At 48.4% G+C, this 16,902-nt stretch overlaps 2 protein-coding genes across 2 annotated transcripts; one reads left to right on the top strand and one right to left on the bottom strand.

The window, feature by feature from the left end:
- The first annotated feature begins 997 nt into the window (after positions 1 to 997).
- On the top strand, positions 998 to 4,426 carry IL12A (interleukin 12A). The gene is made up of 5 exons (XM_065640506.1): positions 998 to 1,213; positions 3,027 to 3,134; positions 3,241 to 3,282; positions 3,385 to 3,489; positions 4,259 to 4,426. The coding sequence occupies exons 1-5, from the start codon at positions 998 to 1,000 to the stop codon at positions 4,424 to 4,426; spliced, it is 639 nt and encodes a 212-aa protein (XP_065496578.1).
- Positions 4,427 to 6,201: 1,775 nt separating this feature from the next.
- LOC135991558 (caspase recruitment domain-containing protein 8-like) lies at positions 6,202 to 16,902 on the bottom strand. The gene is made up of 16 exons (XM_065640271.1): positions 16,828 to 16,902; positions 14,570 to 14,601; positions 14,238 to 14,300; positions 13,831 to 13,881; positions 13,338 to 13,367; positions 12,288 to 12,335; positions 12,151 to 12,194; positions 11,984 to 12,033; positions 11,007 to 11,227; positions 10,679 to 10,929; positions 9,624 to 9,758; positions 9,180 to 9,318; positions 8,965 to 9,018; positions 8,788 to 8,871; positions 7,690 to 7,959; positions 6,202 to 7,174 (listed from the first exon to the last, which is right to left on the bottom strand). Exons 1-16 carry the CDS (start codon positions 16,854 to 16,856, stop codon positions 7,155 to 7,157), a joined length of 1,521 nt encoding a protein of 506 aa, XP_065496343.1. The 5' UTR covers positions 16,857 to 16,902; the 3' UTR covers positions 6,202 to 7,154.

The following is a 16,902-nucleotide window of genomic DNA, read 5'->3' as shown; positions in this document are numbered from 1 at the left end:
AAAATGGAAAAAGCTTATCTCTGCGCCATACACATTGAAAAGCTTAACCGTGCGTCACACACACACTTTAAGTCGTTCTTCTTTTTCTAGAAGCTCAGTGCGAGGCAACGCTCCCAAACACGGGACTTCCAGCCCCCACAAGTGCCACAGCCGCCCCGCAGCATCCCCCGGAGCAGGGGCGGGGGGCCAGCACCTCCTCACAGAATCACAGAATCACAGAATGTCAGGGATTGGAAGGGACCTCGAAAGCTCATCTAGTCCAATCCCCCTGCCGGAGCAGGAACACCCAGGTGAGGTTACACAGGAGGCGTCCAGGCGGGTTTTGAATGTCTCCAGAGAAGGAGAATCCACAACCCCCCTGGGCAGCCTGTTCCAGTGTTCCGTCACCCTCACTGAGAAGAAGTTTCTTCTCAAATGTAAGTGGAACCTCTTGTGTTCCAGCTTGAACCCATTACCCCTTGTCTTACTGTTGGTTGTCACCGAGAAGAGCCTGGCTCCATCCTCCTGACACCCACCCTTTATATATTTATAAACATTGATGAGGTCACCCCTCAGTCTCCTCTTCTCCAAGCTCAAGAGCCCCAGCTCCTCAGCCTTTCCTCACACGGGAGATGCTCCACTCCCTTCAGCATCTTTGTGGCTGCGCTGGGCTCTCTCCAGCAGTTCCCTGTCCTTCTGGAACTGAGGGGCCCAGAACTGGACACAATATTCCAGATGAGGTCTCACCAGGGCAGAGTAGAGGGGCAGGAGAACCTCTCTGACCTACTGACCACCCCCCTTCTAATACACCCCAGGATGCCATTGGCCTCCTTGGCCCCGTGTCCCCTGTCCCCGTCCCCATCCCCGCCCGCGCTGCGGGATTCCCGGCTGCCCCCGGCCCGGCTCCCCGAGCGGCTGCTGGAACGGAAAGGAGAGGAGGGGGAAATCCCGCTGCCGCCGCCCCTATAAGAGCCGCCGCGGCCCCGCCGGCCCCGCCAGCGCTCCCCGGGCAGCAGCGATGTCACAGCGCGGTGACAGCGACACCGGCGGCCGGGCAGCGCCCCCTAGCGCGGCCACCCGGCCCTGGGCGCTGCTGCCCGCGCTCTGCCTGGCCCTGGCCTTGTCACCTCCCGCCCGGGCGATGCCGCCGCCGCCGTCCTCCCCCCTCGCCGAGAGGATGAACCGCTCCCGGGAGCTGCTGGCGGCCGCCAACGCCTCCGTCCACCGGCTGAAGGTCTGCGGGGCGAGGGCGCTGGGGAGGGGGCGTGGGGCAGGGAGGGTGCCCAGGAGGATGGTGATGGTACCCAGGAGGGCTCTGATGGGGCAGTGTTGGTACCCGGGCAGATGGTGATGGGGCAGCGATGGTACCCAGGCAGGAGATGATGGTACCCAGGAGGGCAGTGATGGATTGGTGAGGGTACACAGACAAGAGGTGATGGGTTGGTGATGGTACCCAGGCAGAAGATGATGGTACATACCCAGGAGGTCAGGGATGGGCTCATGATCACAGAATGTCAGGGGTTGGAAGGGACCTTGAAAGCTCATCCAGTGCAGTCCCCCCGCCGGAGCAGGAACACCCAGCTGAGGTTACACAGGAAGGCGTCCAGGCGGGTTGGAATGTCTGCAGAGAAGGAGACTCCACAACCTCCCTGGGCAGCCTGGGCCAGGCTCTGGCACCTCACTGGAAAGAAGTTTCTTCTCAAATTTAAATGGAACCTCCTGTGTTCCAGTTTATACCCATTGCCCCTTGTCCTATCACTGGTTGTCACTGAGAAGAGCCTGGCTCCATCCTCCTGACACTCCCCCTTTCCATATTGATCACCATGAATGAGGTCACCCCTCAGTCTCCTCTTCTCCAGCTCCAGAGCCCCAGTTCCTCAGCTTTTCCTCACACGGGAGATGCTCCACTCCCTTCAGCATCTTCGTGGCTGCGCTGGACTCTCTCAAAACTCTCTCATGAGGTGATGGGTTAGTGATGGTACCCAGGAGGGAAGAGATGGGTTGGTGAGAGTACCCAGGACAGTGGTGGTACCCAGGAGGGCAGTGGGGGTACTCAGGAGGGTGCTGAAGGATTGGTGAGGGTACACAGGCAGGTGGTGATGAGTTGGTGATGGTACCCAGGCAGGTGGTGGTGGTACCCAGAAGAACAGCGGTGGTACCTGGGCAGGAGGTGATGGGGCAGTGATGGTACCCAGGAGGGCAGGGATGGGTTGCTGCAGGTACCCAGGCAGGCACATGCTCTCTGCAGACCCACTTTAAGCCTCAATAACTGGTCTTTGCTTTCACGCCTCCCTTGAGCAGCCCTTTAGGATGGGGTTTTGCTGAGGTGTCTCTCTCAGCCCGTGCTCACTCACCCTCACAGAAACACACTCACCATTAGCAGCGCCAGCGGATTTGAGCACTCTCAGTCTTGAACGTGCTCTTTCTCTGAGGCCCCTGCAGAGCTGGCTCAGAAAACACCTGCTCCTGACTCTTTGGTTTGTTGCTGTAGCATTTTCCACACTAAAGCTCCCTGGCAGCAGTGCCAAGGGGATTTTTTTTTTTTTTTGCTAAAATTCCCTGCTATTGTTGCAAGCTTCATCTCAGATAACCACAAAAAACCCCGGCACTGAATAGATGCGTTGTTCCTGCACTTGCAGTGCGCCAGTGAGCGCTGTTAAATGTCTGTGCAGATGGTATCAGTCATTTTTCACTTTCTAAGAAATACTTTACATTTGCAACTATAGTGACATAAAGTTCTCAATAGATTTGAGGTCTGAAAGAATAATTTAAAGTAATGGAGGCAGCACAATTCACAGCAACATATAAAACAAATCTGTGCCAAGCCTGAGCTTATTCCCATTAAACACAACTGCCACGTGCACTTCAGTCTCTCAGTCTATTTGCTCCCTTTCGTGTTTAACCATAATCCTCACACAGCATCATTCCTAGGATTCCGCTAAGTGCAGACAGCTGCGATGCATCACGTATAATTGTGTGTACTTACATATATATACGGCACCGCAAAGCTGAGTCAACAACCCTTTTTTATTCCCTTTTCAACACAGGAGCTCGGCACGCTGGGATTCGAATGTACCCTTGAAGAGGTCGATCTAGAAGATATCACTAAGGATCAAATCAACACCATAAAAGCTTGTATATCTCAGGATCCAGGGGTAAATATATATATATGTAAAGTTTCAGCATCATATTTTCATGGAGCAGCCGTATAATTCGCACTTCCACAAAATCACTATGTCTCGTTTCTTCTTTAATTTGCAGACTGGAAACTGTCCAGCACTGGAAAGATCTACTTTTGATACGGTAAATTACAAGTTTCCCAAAATAACCCCTTCTTTTGCTCGTTGTATGTTGAAAGCATTTACAACAGAGCCCTGCATTTCCTAATAACTCTGAATTTTGCAGAGGAAATGCCTGCAGGGCATCTATGAGGATCTGAATGCCTACAGGGCAGAGCTGAGGAACTTGGACGATCAAAAGGTTCTGACAACTATTGATGAGATGATGACAGTAAGTATTTCTGTCTCCTTCCTTTCTACTATTTCTGTCTTAAACCAGAGTTTTTAATCCATTCTGTAACCAGGCAAATAGTGACCTTTCTTCAATCTGGTAATTTTTAAAAAATGACTGTTACTGTTTTTCCTAGAAGGGACTTGATTCTTGTGAATTATGTGTCTCACTTCATATTTCTCTTCCAAATACTGAAATAGAATATACCTGGTTTACTGAGTATGACATAGGGTGTACTGAACTTTGATAATGTTATTAGTGAGAGGAGGGAATAAATGTTAAAAGCTTGTTTGTTTGTTTAACAAAAGCTAATTTAAAAAAAAAAAAATCATTCCCTTTGTATTGACAGAGCATTTCCCAACAGCCTGGAGATTCTAGTCTAGCCAGGGGCAGGCAAGCCCAGTCTAAGGGGTCGCTAGACTAGGCCAGACATAGGCTTATTATTAAAAGAGGCTCTTTATTCTAGGGCAGAAAGAGCCTTTGTGCATGAATGGGCATTTTTGTCCTGAGGAAAGTACAGCTGCGCATCCAAAGTCTATTCATTATATCACTAAACATTTCCAATTTTATCCCAAGTCTATTAATTATATCATTAAATATTTCAAATTTTTCACTGATGAGAATACATTCTTATTTCTAAGCCTCGTCATTTATCCCTCAGGGGGCGAAAAAAACCTAAAGAGGTTTTTTTGTCGTAGCCAATCTAAAGAGGTTTTTTGTTGTTGTAGCCACTGTGTGGTGGTGGATTGATGCTCCTACCTCTCCCCAGGCGCTAAACCCCGGCGGCAGAAGCGCGGCACAGCCCCTGTCCGGCGCGGTCCCCACGTCCTTCCAGGAGAGGATGCGGCTCTGCAGCATCCTCCACGCCTTCCGAATCCGCACCGTCACCATCAGCAGGATGATGAGCTACCTGACCTCGCTGGAGAGCTCCCTCTAAGCGCCCAGCCCTCCAGCGCTTGGGGTATAGACTTGACCTAAAGAAATTTTTGGAGAAAAAAAAATAGTAGAGTCAATACCCTGCAAGGTGGTTGGGGGCTTTTTAGGAACCAAGTGCATAATATTTCACAGTTTCTTACAAATCACGTCTTAGCGAGCTGTTGCCAGTGCCTTTTAAGCTGTCATGATACACTTCTAGATTTCTAGAAAATAAGCTACATTGTGGTACCAAAATGTTCTCAAACTAAATACTCACCTGTGTCTTACCCATCTTATTTATTCAGCTATAATTTTCAGAAATGGATATTTATAATAATCAATTTATTTATGATGGAATTCCTTATTTATTCTATTTATTGCCTAATAAAGTTTGCATAAGAAAACATGGTGACTTTTTTTTCTTTCTTGAGATATTACATGAATCAATAATATAACATCATATCCATCATGCTTTTAAAATACCGGGAATATTGCTGGCAGGTAAAACTATACCGTAGCAACATTCATCACTGATATCATATTTTAAAATCCTGTTTCTGCCTTCTTACTTACACCAACCAACCTTCTTGCGAATCTCCTCCCAGGCTGAGGACTCGGAGCACCTCCCTGGGTTCCATCCTCATTTACACCAATCTCCTAGCCAGTTACATTGTTCCTGGGGTGAAATTCTCACCCCACCGAAATCAGTGGTTGAATTGTTTGGGGTTTTTTTCAGCAAGGGGAGGATTTTTGCAGAGCTTTGCAGGATGGGAGGGATGCCGGGATGATTATCTTCCCCATTCCTGCCCGTATCCCCTGTATCAGGTCCACCCTCGCAGTGACTTTGGCCACGTCCCCACCAGCTCCCACGTTGCACCCACCACCCCTTGTCTCCAGCCCCTTGTTCTTCAGCTCTCTCCTCTTCCTCGGGGTCTCCCAGCTCTTTAGGGACCCCGATTTGATGCCGAGGGGCTGATGGGACCCCCAGCTCTTCCAGATCCTGCCGTCCTCATCCTCTTCCCCGAGCACTTGCGTTACCTGCACACCACCCCAGCCCTGAAAACATAATTAATTTTATACATTCCCAGAGCTTTCTAGTGGAACCAGAGCCGTGGTCCCCGCTCCCACAGACCCCCCACAACATACACCGAGGTGCAGGGTAAGAGCAACCTCACACCTCGGTGCTGTGATGTCCTTACACAACTGTTCCAATTTCTTCTGCCTGCAAATTAAAGACCACAGAAATACGATACGTTTTTTAAAAAAGCTTCTCGATTTTGATTTAAAGAACTCAAGAGCTGAAGACCTTACAATATTTTTTTCACCGTCTGCTACGCTATCCAGTTACCCTCATCACTGCAAATAAGCATCTTATTTCCAGCTTAGATTTACTGATTTCTGCTTCTGACCAGAAGGTCCATTAGAGCTTTGGGTTTTTTTGGGTATCTTAGAGATCTCCCTGGTTAAAATTTCCCAAAGATAAGAGCCAAGGGCGGCTCTGCCTGGGCATGGAGAGCCCCATAAAACCTTCCCTGCCTCCCACAGCTTTTTTTTTCTCCCCTAAACATCCCATCAGCAGAAAAGCCCACGAGGTCCTGGGCACCAACACAGCCCTTTTCCTCAGCCAACCCTTGCACGTAGCAGCGGAGCACGAAAGGTTGGAAAGATGGCCCACAACATACAGCAACCTTGCAACATTGCATCCAATAGCTAAAATTTAAAAAAAGAAAAAAAAAATCATACACATATAGTGAAAATGTTTCCTTTTTAATCCTTATTTTTTAAAAGTATGCTTTTTCTTTCATAAACATACGCAGAGGAAGATGATCACAAGAAACCTGTGCCTTTAAAAACAAGGCAATCTCCCGTATCAGGTCGCCTGTCTCTTCTGCAAATAACATTATTTCCAAATCTTTTCCAGTTCCGTAGTACGTCCATTGCTGACAGAGGAACAGCCTTCGCAGAGGTTTTGCCTCCTCCCATTTTAGTTTAAGCACCTAATTCTATTCAAGTTAAAACTAATCAAGTAAAAAAAGTATAAAAAAGTTTACAATAAAAAAAAAATATACAACATAAAAAATTATCTCATAAAAACTGAGACGGACTATACAGAAGAGAGTGAAGAAGAAATTCCCAGGGAAAATTCAAAGCTGCCTGGAGTTAATAGTGGTGCTCCCGTAAAACCAGTCTTCAGGTTTTTAGAAAACAGAACCACAGCTTAACAAGGACTGAATGTACACAAGTATATACAGTAATTATGTATATATACAGTGATTACGCAAAGGAATTTATCTGCAAGTTTGGGATTATCCTTCCCTGATCTTGGACATCTGTGAGAAATACAAAGTACCTCATGATTTTGGCAGTTCAATATCTTTTTTTAAGGGGACGAAAGTTGCGACATAACTTTTCTCCCTGTCTTTCCCTGATGTAAATTAAAACGTTTCCGAATAATGATCATACACCTGAAAAGGGTAAACCGGTTCCTCCCGGTGTTCACGTCTTTTAGGCCTGGCTCAAACGAGACAAAGCTGGGCAGCAGTGTTGGGTTTCCCCATCCATTAAACCCGGCACTCCCGATGCCGGCATCCACCGCCTGAGTAATTTGTTCCTGAAAGTCTTACGTGTGCTTGTATCCAAGAAAAAATTTGTTCACATTTCTTGCGAAGATCCTGCCTAAACTTTCCACTGAGTGATGACGCTTCGCATCCGCCTTCCCAGGTCTCAGCTCCCGCCGCACTCCTGCCAGCTCAGCGCCAAGCCGAGAAACCTGGGGAAAGGAACACGCGCAAACACACACAGATTATCCCGTCTCTACAAGTTATTGCAGCATTTAAGTTGAATAATAAATGTACTAAAAGCCTACAAGACAGCGCAAGGCTATGGCGAGTGAGGGAGAACAAGCAGCACTTCACCCTTGGAATATATATATATATATATATTTATTTTTTTTTTAAGAAAGGTTCCAGTTCCTAAAATCCCAAACCCAAACATCTCCCCTTTGGACGTCCTGAGAAACCCAAGAACTGGTGTGGGTACATAACGCTGACTGAGAGCGCTCTCAACACGGTCAGTGGAAAAATATTGTTCATTTTATATCAGTTTCTGAAGGGAAGTATAAAAATGCCACAAGAAAGAAAGTAATTGCTAACTTCAGAAAGGAGATAATTTTGAAGTGTGTAGTAAAACATGTACTAAGTATTTGGTAAACTCTCTGATGCGAATTCTTAAAATATATCTGAAACACCATGAAGTAATTAAATAAATATAATGGGAAGGCGATACCTTGTAGGGCTTGGACTATCTCATAGGACACTTTTTCATGGAGACTTCTGCACAAAGCTTCCGCGGTCCCGTTGCTTTGCTCTCTGTCTCTCCACTTGCTTAACAACTTAAATTTCTGCATATTAACTTCTTCCTCCGTTGCCTGAATCTGCTCGATGTCTTTCATTTCCATCTGCAGACACTCGATGGCGATTTCTCTCCACTGCCTCCCAAGCAACTTGGCGATCACCATCAGCTGTTGATCCGTTAAGATTTTTGTTTCGATTCCACCTGAAAAGACACAGAAGTAAAAATCAGATTTAACATTGCTCTTCCCGTTAGACTTGTAACTCAATGATGTGTTAGTTCTGTGTGTGGCCAGGGAGATACAACGAAGGTGACCTTATTATTCAGATTATCTGGCAAGTCAGAGCCAAGGGCTGGAAAAAAGCACCTGAAGGACTAAGATGACACCACTTGATTGCATTCTGGCTGCTGTAAAGGGGTTTTTTTTTTCCCCACTGTCACCACTTAGGCAGAAAACTGAGGTTTGGAGGGATGGAAGCTCTCCCTCTGGTGGCTATTTTTGTTACATGGCTATTTTTGCTGATTTATTTTTCTTTAGTTATTGAAATAATATTATTTCTTCTGTATGTTTTCTAAGTAACTATTAGCAAATGAGTAGTTTCTGGGTGGGAGCTCCCAGACACCAAGCGTTTCTGACCATCAGGACATCACAGGTCAACAATACATTTTTTTTCAGAAAATTTCAGCCTGTTATGGCTCGGGATATATCCCAGACGCAAAATCTGAGACATGCAGTGGAAACCTCTTTCAAAAGCAGCCACTATTGCCCAGTCTTAGAAGGCAACACCATTTTAGCTGACCCTCATCAAGCAAATTTTCTAGCTGCTTCTCCCCATTTACTTACTGAATGAATGACAACGTACCAAAGCATACAAATGCGGGTACAAACTGTGCACCAACAAAAGCAGCATTTTCCCCTCCTATATTTCATGCTCAGATTCATGGAAGTCTTTAAAAATGTAAGCTCAGGTGGAATTCACAGGGGGAAAAAAAATAAAAAGGTTTTTTTTACATGCCACAAAAATGCTTTACCTGTGGTATTGCTGGTTTTTTGCTTTTTGCTACAGAGCTCGTGTTCTTCCAAAATGCTGATGGCTGGTTTGCGTCTTTTGACACCTGGGAAGCGAGCGAGATGATGATGTTACTTCATGCGCATCACTTGAGCTACGCAGAAAATAAGCAACCTGGCTTATCTTCAAATCGACTTACTGGCTGTGCTTCTCTTCTGCTCATTTTTGTTCTGGTCGTAATGTATCCAGTCACCTGGTAAAGAGTTTTCAGGGGAAACAAAAGGTGAGGTAGGAATTCCCATTGCTACGCCCCACATCCAACAATTCTCAGGCACAAATGAGGCTGAATTATACCCCAAACTCCTCTTATCTTTTCAGCAGGAATAATCTCAGAGTGGGAGACCAAAGACTCACTCTCTCTTAGTTTTGCTTTCCAGACGGTCGCATCAGACTCCAGCTCAACCAAAGACAACGTGAAGTCGTCGGGTTTCTCCAAATACACTTCAATGTAACTTTTTAGTTTCAAGAGAGATCCGTCAACAAATTCAATTTCCTATACAACGTAAATATTTTAAAAATAAACATTTAGCCAAAACATAAACTGAAGAGGAGGTATTTGGCTGTTGACACAGATCTGAGCCCAACTTAAACCTCCTTAGAGTTTTGCTGTTGACTTTAGCGTCAGGATTTCATCCCAAAATTTCAGGGCCCTAAGCAGCAAATGCTTTCTGCAGCCATGACAAATGAATGTGAAAAATGCCCTTCATGCCAGTGCAGGAACATCCAGGAAAAGCCATTTTGTACCATGTTTCTAATCAAGGTGCAATGGATGAAATGAGGGCTGTGCAAGGGACTTACCTCTGGAGTTATTTCAGCTTCTGGCTCACAAACTAATCTATACCTCTTTCCTTTCTGAAGTAATTTTTGGCATACAGGGGGCTTGTCAATTCTAATGAATTTCTTATTTGAATTTTTTACGGCTCTTGAGATATCCTAAAATTTAAAAACACAATTTAAAGGTTACTTGCCTCAGGAAACAAATTAACATTTAAAACCTGTGCTAATGTGGTTCCTTGGGCTTTTCTCCGTGCCCAGCTCTATGAAACGGCCGTGACATGTTCCGCACGGCCGATTTACAGAAACCTTTGCACTAAACAGCATCCTCAAAAAAACATCAAATAAACTCCTTCAGCTATTGTGCTACATGGGTGAAATTAGATACAAGAGGTCTGCAAGTCAAATAAAAGGAAGGTTATTTGTTTCTCTATTCTCCTAGTGTTTGCCTACATATTATAGTGGGGAACGGGTGAGAGGACAAGTTCTTTCAGGTACAAATCCTGACCTCCGTGGATTTTGGTGGCAAATAGGTTTCTTACGTATTCCATTTCTATAGCAGCTTGTGAGTGAGCATATGGGCTGGTATAATTCCTTAAACCATAGAATCATTGAATATGAGGTTGGAAGGGATCACAAGGAACTTTCTTGGCAAAAAGTCAGAATCATAGAAATGCAAGGACTGTGGTTGTGTAGCTCCTTATTCTTCAGCTTTCTCCTAAGGAACTGCCTTGCATTGCACAATTTCATCATTTCCACTCAATAAGAGTGGAAAGGCAGGTCAAAACTACATTTATGTAGCTGCTCAGCTGCAATGCGCACTCCTCACAACTGAAAAATTGTTTCTTTTTAAGGTTCTTTGAGAAGAATTACAAATATCATGTCCTAACTATCATATCCTAACTAGGCAGACCATTTTGGTACGGAAGTCTCACGTTATATACATATCCACATATATATATATAAAATTATTGAATGCAAACATCTCTGCCATAGCCCACCTTCCAGGTAGCACCCCCCTAACCAACGTGCCGGTATTTCTACATCATGCCACCCTGCACCCCCGCCACCAGCTATACCTTTATAAAGGAGTCGTTGTTCGTAGCCACGTAGACCCGAAAGGATAAGGAAGGATGCTCGTCGACGGCTTTGTAGAGGATGACGGCGCCGTGGTACTGCACCGGCTCCAGGCTCTGGATGAGCGGTCCCACCGGGGACAGCGAGCTCACCAGCCACTTCACGTGCGACGCCGAGTAGTCGGCGGAGGGCTCGATGGCCGGGCCCTCGCTTTTGATGTGCAAAACCCTGAAGGCCAGGCCGGCGCCGTGATCTGCGGGGACACGGAGGGGACGTCTCAGCGTGCCCCGCGCCGGGGGAACGGTGCCATCCCGCACCCGTCGGACTCACCGCCGAGGCACAGGGAGTGGGGAAACTGGATGGAGGTGAGCGCGGGGGCCGGGTTGCAGCGCATGTCGAAGAGGGGGCCGCCCACGATCCACGGCTTTTCCACGAGGTTGGCGTATTTGCTCCACGATAGGAGGGAATATGTGATTTTGACGGCCCCCGTTACCTCAAAAATCAAGCCCGTGAGGCTGCACCGGTAAGTCCCCTCTGCGTCCAGCTGCATCCTGCCGTGGGCGAGAATGACCTGGTTAGTTTAGTTTCCACTGCCTAATAAATATCATAACGATGCAGTTTGCAAGGGATAACAGGCGCAGAGCACTTTATCTGAATTGCACAGAAGCCGCAACATTTTTTTTCTCCAGTCTCTATGTTTAAACCATCACCGGAGGGTTAAAAACTGGCTGGGAGGACCCAGGCGGTGCATTCAAAATAGCCGTAATGAACGTTTTGCATAACGTTTCCTGCAAATGAAGCAGCTGCTTTTACACAAAGGGCTCAGCCCAGCTCCCACCAATGTCAGTACCAACATTGTACGTGGACAAAATCCACATCACATGTGGACAAGCCCAACGTCACACACTGACGACAGCTTCCAGACATAGAGAGGGAGCACAAGGCTGGCGCCCAAGGAAAAATGCAAGGTCAGTGCAAATGGAGAGGATGAGTATTCCTGTGAAGCAAAGCAAGACCCCTCAGGGGTGTCCAGACTGAAAAAGAAGCACACTAAAACATGCCTGATGTTAATTATTGCAGTGAGACGAGGCAGGCAGGAAGAATCCTAAGAGATTTCTTGGCCCAGGACCTGCAGGCAGTACGGGCAGCTGCTCTAAATTGTTTATTTTTAAGGATTTGGGGGCATCCGTTATAACTCCAAATGTATTCATGCAGCAAATTAGTATTTTTCCCACTTACATTGAAGAAAGAAGTACCCCAATGAAAACAATATAAATATATACTCATTATATTAAAAAAAACCATACACATATTGACCTCCAGAAAGTTTCCTGGGGGCCACTTGCTCCTTCTGGTCCTATATATACAAATAAAAGAAAAATACATATTTAAAAAAAACCAGCAAGAGGGTAGAATTACAATTTGCAGATTATCTCATGCAAAATACGTGGGTGGGGTTTTTTTATTAACGTACATTTTCATTTCTGCAGTGCTCACAGGGTGGCAGACAGTTCACTCCTAGCGAGAAAACAGGACGATCAGCTCATTAAAAGCAAAGTAATTAAATGCTCAGGAAAAAAAAAAACGAGCCCTCAAGAGATCTGTTACTACCTGACTCATTGCAGCGCAGTAGCGATTCCTTCTCCTCCTGTTCTTCACCTACAAAAAAACCCCAGAAGTTTGCAGCAAATACTTCAGCCTTCAGTGTGTTTCTGCTCCTGTATTCAGCAAGGACAATCCACCAATTTAATTTGCTTATATTAATAAAAGCCTAAGGGGAATATTCCTAAGACGAAGTTCTTGCATGTGTGCAGGCTTTGCACAGCACGGGGATGATGCTGAACATCGAGATACAACTTTGTCGAAAGCTCATAACTTGCCCAAACTCCTGGAAATTTTCACAGGGGTTAAAAAAAAAGATTCATCCCCAGGATGAGACTCATCGTGCCAAGTACAAAGTTCAACCACCTGGCACGGAAGCTGTAAGAAGAGCAGCATATTTGTCTCTAAAATGATTCAAAGGTGCCTCAATCCTCCTTAGTAGTCCCCAACACAAAACAAGCAGAGCTGGCACGTCGGGCAAAAGCTTTTAGCCTGAAGGGTGGGTTTTGCAGAAGCCAAGCAGAAGAGTTGCTGTGACAGGGACCAGCTGGCTGGTGACGTGCGGGGACACGGTGCTGCTGGCTCCCGCTCCCCGTCCCTGTGAGCGGAGACTGCCCCAAAGTCACCCTGAGACGTCGACACCCTCCTGGGCAGGCAGTTGTGGGAGAGGTAGGAAAAAGAAAAAAAATGCATTGCTGCAAGCGGAGAGTCTGGAAAACATCAGGCAAACGCCTGCCACGCGTTGGCTCCCTGCCCGCAGCGGTGCTATTTCGGTCCCCGAGCTGCGGCGGGGATGCGGTGACCTGGGACAGCCAGGGACAGCGACGGGTGCTCAGCTCCCATCCGCATCTCCTGCACCCACGACGGGCTCTATCTGCAAACACGGGCACCCCACTCTCTAGCAATTAATTTCACCAAAAGACACAGAGGTGATGGGCGGGCCAGCGCTAAATCCCTCTCTTGCCATCACGTATCGCTGCCCTCGTGCATCACTGATCCGTGTTGGCTTCCTCACACCTTGCAAGGCAGATTTAAGGAATAAAACAAAAACACACTCACCCGACTTGCCTCTATCCGACTCCTCAGCATCTGATGAGAAAAAGCTTTGTAATTAGTTAACTAAAGACTATCAATCTTGCATGAAAGCAGAATAAACTGCTGGTGGTGGGACCCGCGTAAGCGCAAACCCGCAGGCTTTTCATCAACAGCAAACGCTTCCTTTAATTCTTTTCCTGTCCATCCTGTTTTGCCACTTTTGCTGCCAACTTTTCAGCAAATTTATAGCCTCTTGGTGTTTGGACAACTACTGTGGTGTAAAAATATCTGCGTGTATTGTGTCTGTGAGGCTAAAGCAACATTAGCTGCTGTTCCTCTGTTATTGCTCTGCTCAAAACTGAGCGGCTAGGAAATAATTCTGCTTTTCAGCATGCAATCACTGAATTAACGGTCTTATACAATAACCCTGAGGCTGTTCGCATGAAAAGCAGCTGGTTCAAACTGAATGTACATTTGCAAAAGGGAGAAAATACATAAATCCCCATGTGATGCTCACCTGACTCCTCTTCTGAGCTACTGCTGGAGCTGTTTTCGGAACTGTCTTCTCCTTAACAAAATTACACCCCGTTAGTCACAGCCAGAATGAAATAAAGCAATGCCACAAGTAAGTAAAAGGATACATCTAGAAGTTTAAATACATGATGTTGGTCAGCAAGCGAGATAATATAACACAGTAGAAAAAATACTTAAACAGAGAGAAGCACCAGAGCATCAAATCCCAGCATCAGAGGAGACTCAGGGGTCACCCAGGCCCTTCTGAAGGGCACGTGTCATGTTCAAGGTGCTTAATTTTAATGTTTTATACAACCTGGGACTATTTTGGAGCTTCACCCGTGGCACATCCCGGTTCACCCAGCTAAATGATGGTTTTATCACGCAGAGGGAAAGGCCACGTGTGCTCACCCGCTGGCTGCTCCTTGGCCGAGCCCTCTCCCTCCTCTCCCTCCTCGCTGCCGGCCGCCACCTCTGCAAGAGAAAAGCAGTCGGGGGATATAAGCTTGAGAGAGATTTTACTCTTCTCTTGGTGTTTTTGTACTACGCAGGTCAGATGAAATGGACACATAGCAAAGGAATATAAATTTTAAAAATCAATAGTAAAATAATCAAAACTCTTATCCATCAAACTAAGGCATTACACTACGTTTTTCAAAGCCAGCGGTTATAAAGTTGTCATTTCTATTGCAAAGGATGGGCATTTCTCATATGAAGCGCTGTATTTCACAAAACTACCCTACCTTTTTCATCTGAAGAGAGGGACTCAGCTCCGCTGGAAGACAAAACAGGAAACACATCAGCAGGTCCTTTCCCGTGCCCCCACAGAATCGGGCGTTTACCCGCCCCGCTGCCTGCTGGCATCGCTCCCTGAATCGGAGGCTATCAGGTAACTTAGCATGGAGGACTGGTGATTAAATATGCATTTTCTCTAACATCACCCATGGCCCTGGCTCTCGCCCTTGCCGTGCCAGGGACACCTTGTTTTGCTCCACGCGTTTCCCACTGGCACAAGCCCCCGGCCCCTTTTGCAAAGCGCCCAGACTTTGTGTGCCAGGCGTCCGTCGGTTTGGGGGGCAACCCAACCAATTTTCTTCAGCAAGGCAAGAAGCTCGGATAAACACGGTGGCCCCGGCACGGCAGGTGGCTCTAACAGACCCCATCACCCATTTGTGACCAATCTTCAGTCTCCATTCGCTCTTGAAAAGGGGAAATGCGCTGGTTTTATCATTTATGGATAAAGACCACGTCTGGAAAACTTTCCATGGAGCTCCACAAAGTCCTTCCTGCACCCGGCAGCTGCCACGGTAAGTGGGCATCACCACAGGGGTCAGAGGAAACACAAAATTAAAAATAAATACGTGGTAATGGTAGAGGCAGGAAAATAAATCCCCTAACGTGTGGCTGAGGCACCAGGTGAAGCGATGCAAGGGGGACCTGGAGCTGGAAGAGTTTGTCGGTCAGGGGCAGGGAATAAGGTGCTGCAGCCAATTAGACCAGTTAAACACAGAGGAAAAACTGGGCATGGGTTTCACCATGGGCACAAATGGGAAATTACACAACAGGGTTCGTGCTTCCAAACTGTATCTTAAAAAAAAAATAAATTATATAGTATCTGCAAGACTTGGATAAAGCCCATACCCCAGAGACAGCGCCCGAGCCAAGTGCCGTTTGTGCAAGCCTTCCACCAAGTGCTGGCTTGCTAAATAAGGTTTGCCTGCAGCAGGGTTATACCCCTCACAGCTGCATTTCCCTCCTCCTAAGCTAAAAAACAAGCTCTGGAGGAGAGAGGGGAAAAAAAGGAAAGGAAAAAAAAAAAAAAGGAAGTAGAAAAAAACATACAGCCGTGTTTGGTATAAAAAGTTATTGCCCTCAATTAACTATAATAAGGAAGAAAGACACTGCCAGCTCCATCCCCTGCCCTGCAAGAGCTGCACGCTTGTGCTGTTGTTTTTGCTGAAGCAAAACCAAAGCGGGGTGGCCCCGCTGGCGATAACAGCTTGAGAGGGAAAAAGATAACCAGGCTCGTTTCTAAACGGCCCCAGCTGCCGCCTATTGTGCCAATACCCGGGGTGCAGCCGGGGCAGCGGGGACCCGGAGTGGAGCGGAGCCACCGGAGCGGGGGCCCGGGGCGGAGCGGGGCAGAGGGAGCGGGACCCGGCGGGGGGAGCGTGGAACCGGGGCTGAGCGGGGCAGCGGGGCCCGGGGCGGAGCGGAGCCACCGGAGCGTGATCTCGGGGGGAGCGGGGCAGCGGGAGCGGGACCCCGCGGGGGGAGCGTGGAACCGGGGCTGAGCGGGGCAGCGGGGCCCGGGGCGGAGCGGGGACTCGGGGCGGAGCGGGGACGGCGGAGCGGGAACGGCGCTGGCTCGCCCAGCGCTTTTGTCTGCCGAGCGGAGGATGCCGAGCGGGCCCGGGCGGAGCGGGGGGCTGCACGGCCGGGTCCCGGCCTGGCGCTGGGCGGGGTGAGGCTCGGGGAGGTCCCGCTGCAGGTGCAAGGCTGAGCGCTGCGCCCCAAACCCGCTGTGGGTTTCCTGGGGGGGGCGGGAAGGAGGCTCTGGGCTTTGTTCCAGCGCGGGGCAGTGACCGTTCGCTTGGGTCGGGCAAGGTGCGGGAGATGGGGGGACGGGAGGCAATGGGGAGGGGGTGATGGGAGCGGGTGATGGGAGGGGGGCTGGAAGGGGGGCGGGGGGTGGAGGAGACAGGAGGATGCTGGGGGATGCAGATGGTGCGGGGGGATGGGGGTGAGGAGGATGCAGGAAGGATGCTGGGGGGATGGCGAAGATGCTGGGGGGGTTGCGAGGGTTGGGATGGCCTGGGGGTGCAGAGGGGCATCGAGAGGGGCTTGGGGTGCAGGGGGGGCATCGGGAGGATGCAGGGAGCGGGATAATAGAGGCGGGGGATGCCGAGCAGAGCCGGGGGGTCCCGGGGATGCTGGGGAGAGCCCCGGGCGGCGCACGGCGGGGGGCGGCCGGGACCCTCGACCCCCCATCCCCGCTCACCTGTCGGGCTCCTGCCCGCGGCGGGACATCGCGGCGGGAGCGGCGCGCCGGGGGAAGCGCCACCTCCCCGCGCGG

This window comes from Caloenas nicobarica, chromosome 8 (assembly GCF_036013445.1).
Source record: "Caloenas nicobarica isolate bCalNic1 chromosome 8, bCalNic1.hap1, whole genome shotgun sequence".
NCBI lineage: Eukaryota > Metazoa > Chordata > Aves > Columbiformes > Columbidae > Caloenas > Caloenas nicobarica.
Note: the sequence above shows the minus strand (reverse complement) of the source record. Positions and strands in the feature narration are given on the sequence as shown.